The sequence below is a fragment of the Parus major genome, chromosome 3 (genome assembly GCF_001522545.3).
Source record: "Parus major isolate Abel chromosome 3, Parus_major1.1, whole genome shotgun sequence".
Classification (NCBI taxonomy): domain Eukaryota; kingdom Metazoa; phylum Chordata; class Aves; order Passeriformes; family Paridae; genus Parus; species Parus major.
Window position 1 is genome coordinate 882,274 of NC_031770.1, and position 3,413 is coordinate 885,686.

At 66.8% G+C, this 3,413-nt stretch overlaps 1 protein-coding gene across 2 annotated transcripts; it reads right to left on the reverse strand.

Moving 5' to 3' along the window:
* Positions 1–6: 6 nt before the first annotated feature.
* On the reverse strand, positions 7–2,650 carry FOXA2 (forkhead box A2). Of its 2 annotated transcripts, XM_015620573.2 has the most exons (3): positions 2,564–2,650; positions 1,707–1,776; positions 7–1,251 (listed from the first exon to the last, which is right to left on the reverse strand). In XM_015620573.2, exons 2-3 carry the CDS (start codon positions 1,773–1,775, stop codon positions 7–9), a joined length of 1,314 nt encoding a protein of 437 aa, XP_015476059.1. In that variant the 5' UTR covers position 1,776; positions 2,564–2,650. The 2 variants fall into 2 exon arrangements, with proteins under 2 accessions (XP_015476059.1, XP_015476058.1); XM_015620572.3 differs by lacking the exon at positions 2,564–2,650 and having other exon boundaries at positions 1,707–1,858.
* Positions 2,651–3,413: the final 763 nt, after the last annotated feature.

Sequence of the window (3,413 nt, forward strand, 5' to 3'; positions counted from 1 at the left end):
TCCCGCTTAGGAGGAGTTCATGATGGGCCGGGAATACACGCCTTGGTAGTAGGAAGTCTCTCCGGCCAAAGGCGAGGCCTCCAGGGCGCTTTTGTTCGTGACGGGCGCCATGGCCAGGCCCGCGGGCACGGGCGAGGCGTAGCCCGAGTAGTGCATCACCTGCTCGTAGGCCTTCAGGTCCATTTTGTGCGGGTGGTGGTGCTGGTGGTGCGGGTGGTGGTGCTGCTGCTCCGAGGAGGACATCAGGTTGTTGATGGAGAACGGGTGGTTGAAGGCGTAGTGGTGCTCGGGCTTCAGGTGGCCCTCGTGGGCCAGCCCGGCGTGCGGCGGGGCCAGCAGGTGCTGGCCCGGCGAGGCCGAAGGCTCTCCGGGGCTCAGCCCTTTCAGGTCGGCCAGGGCGCGCTTGTGGTCCTGGCAGGGCGAGGAGCTGGCCGGGGACTCGGCGCCAGCGGAGCCCTCGGAGCCCCCCGAGGAGCTGCCCTCGCCCAGGCCTTGGTTGGGGGCTTGGCCTTTCTTGCCGCCGCCGCCGTTGCCGCCGCCGGCGCCGTCCTTGGCCGCCAGCTGCTTCTCGCACTTGAAGCGCTTCTGGCGGCGCAGGTAGCAGCCGTTCTCGAACATGTTCCCCGAGTCCGGGTGCAGCGTCCAGAAGGAGCCCTTGCCCGGCTTGTCCGGCGAGCGCGGCACCTTGAGGAAGCAGTCGTTGAAGGAGAGCGAGTGGCGGATGCTGTTCTGCCAGCGCTGCTGGTTCTGGCGGTAGAAGGGGAACAGGTCCATGATCCACTGGTAGATCTCGCTGAGGGTCAGCATCTTGTTGGGGGACTGCTGGATGGCCATGGTGATGAGGGAGATGTAGGAGTAGGGCGGCTTGGCGTGCGTGTAGCTGCGCCGGTAGGTCTTGGGGTCGCGCGAGCGGTTCAGGTTGGACTGGCCGTAGATGGGGCTCATGGAGTTCATGTTGGAGTAGGGCGCCAGGGCGTTCATGGAGCCTGCCTGGCCGCCCATGGGGCTCATGCTGGGGCTCAGGTGGGCGCCCATGGGCGGCACGCCGGCCGAGCCCATGGCCGGCATGGCGCCTGCGCCCGGGGACATGCCCGCCAGCGAGGGGCTCATGCCCGTGTTGGCGTAGGACATGTTCATGGAGGTGGCCGCCGCCGTCATGTTGGCCGTGCTGCTCATGGCCGACATGGTCATGTAGGTGTTCATGCTGTTCATGCCCAGCCCCGCGTTCATGTTGCTCACCGAGGAGTAGCCCTGCGGGGACAAGCGACAGCGGGCACGGGGATGGCGCGGGGCACAGCCCAGCCCAGCCCAGCCCAGCCCCAGCCGCGGGGCTCGGCGGAGGGCACGCCAGGAAAGGGTTAAATCCCGGCGCGGGGTGGTGGTGCTGGGTGGACGGGGGGGACGGGGGGGAGGTTGTTTTTCTTCTTCATGAAACCCGAATATATTTTGGGATCTATGTGAGAAAAAGACGCGGCGGCAGCGGGAGCGGCGGAGCCGTCCCGGGAAGCGGAGCAGCAGGAAAGGAAAGGGGAAGGGAAAGGGAAATATCCCAGCCCGGAGAAGGAAAAATGCCTGGAGGGGAGGAGGGAAAGACAGGGGAGAGTCGCCCGCGCCGCCACCCGCACCTCGGGACCCCCGCTCGCAGCGCCGAGCCGGTGCCGGAGTTAATCCCGGGGGGGTTTTGGGGGTCCCCGCTCCCTCCTTACCTCGGGCTCCCCGTAGTAGTTGCTCCAGTCCGTGTGCTCATGGCCTTCCATTTTCACCGCTCCCAGCATACTGGAAGTGGAGTGCATGGCAGTTTAAAATTTAACAGCCACAACAAACGACGGCGGAGAGCGACCCAAAAAAAAAAAAAAAAAAAAAAAAGCAAAGAAAATAAAAAAAAAAAGAAAAAAAAAAAAAGTCCCCAACCCTCCCTCCCCTCCGCCGGAGCCTCTGGAGGAGGAGGAAGAGGAGGGAGGGAGGAAGGGGGGGATGGAGCGGCGCTGGGGCTGGGGTGGGTTTGTTCCGCCGCCGCTCCTTGGGTGGGTTTTCGCAGCGCTCCGCGGCGAAGAGGCGCCCGGAGGCGACGGAGGAGCCGGAGGAGGAGGAGGAGGAGGAGGAGGGAGGAGGGAGGAAGAAGAGGAGGAGGAGGAAGAGGAGGACAAGTGCTGCAGTGACGTGGGTGCCCCAGTGATATAGCACGGAGCGGCCGGGCGAGCCTCCAATCCCCAGGTCCTCGGCTGCCCATTTGAATAATCAGCTCACACCTAGGCGGGAGCGGCTCCTCCGCGGCCCCGCGCACCTCGGCGCGCCTCCGCCACCGCCCCGCGCCCGGGGACAGCCTCCTGCTCCCGGGGGACACCGTTCCCACCTCTCCCTGCTCCCGGGGGACACCGTTCCCACCTCACCCTGCTCCCGGGGGACACTATTCCCATCCCGTCCTGCTCCCGGGGACACCGTTCCCATCCCGCTCCCCGTGCAGCCCCGACGGCAGCGGTTCCCCCGCAGCATTCCCGCTGGGATCAGCCCCTCTGGAGCGGCTGGGGGTCCCCCCGAGCTCCCCGCGCCCCTCCGCACCCACCTTCGCTCCCCGCGGCGAACGGGCCCGGGGCTCTGCCTGGCCGGCAGCTCGGGACGCGGCTCTTCCCGGCAGGAAAACCGGGACTGAACGGAGCAGGGAGAGCAGGGAAAGGGGCGGGCAGCGCCGGCGGGGCCGCGGGGGCCGGCCCTGTGCGGCTCCCGGTGAGACCCCGGTGCGGCTCCCGGTGAGATCCCCGTGCCGATCCTGCTGCAGATCCCGGTGCCGGTCCGGGTGCGGATCCCGGTGCGGGTCTTGGTGCAGATGCCGGTGCTGGTCCGGGTGCGGATCCCGGTGCAGATCCCAGTACGGGTCCGGGTGCGGGTCGGGATGTAGATCCCGGTGCAGATCCCGGTGAGATCCCGGTGCCGATCCTGGTGCAAATGCCGGTGAGATCCCGGTGCCGATCCCGGTGCCGATCCCGGTGCGGATGCCGGCGCTGGTCCGGGTGCGGGTCGGGATGCAGATCCCGGCGCAGGTCCCGGTGCGCTCCGTCGGGGCAGCGCCGCTGCCGGAGCTCCTGGGAGCGGGGAAAAGCAGGAAAGGAGGAAAAGAGGGAAAGAGGAAGGAAGGACAGACGAGTGACCAAAATCACCCCCCCGCGGGTCTAAATCCCCCCCCCACCGCGGTCCCGCCGGCGGGGGAGGACCGAGGGCGACAGGGAGGGACCGGGGGGCTTCCCCCCATTCCCACCGCCCCTTCCCAGTGCCCGCCCGGCTCCTCCGGGAGCATCCCGGCCGCTCCCGGGAAGTGTTCCATGAATTTCCACCTAGAGGAATTTTTTTTTTACCGTCGTAAAAAAAAAAAAAAAACAAAACCAAAAAAACCCGACCCAAGCCAACCGCAAACCCGA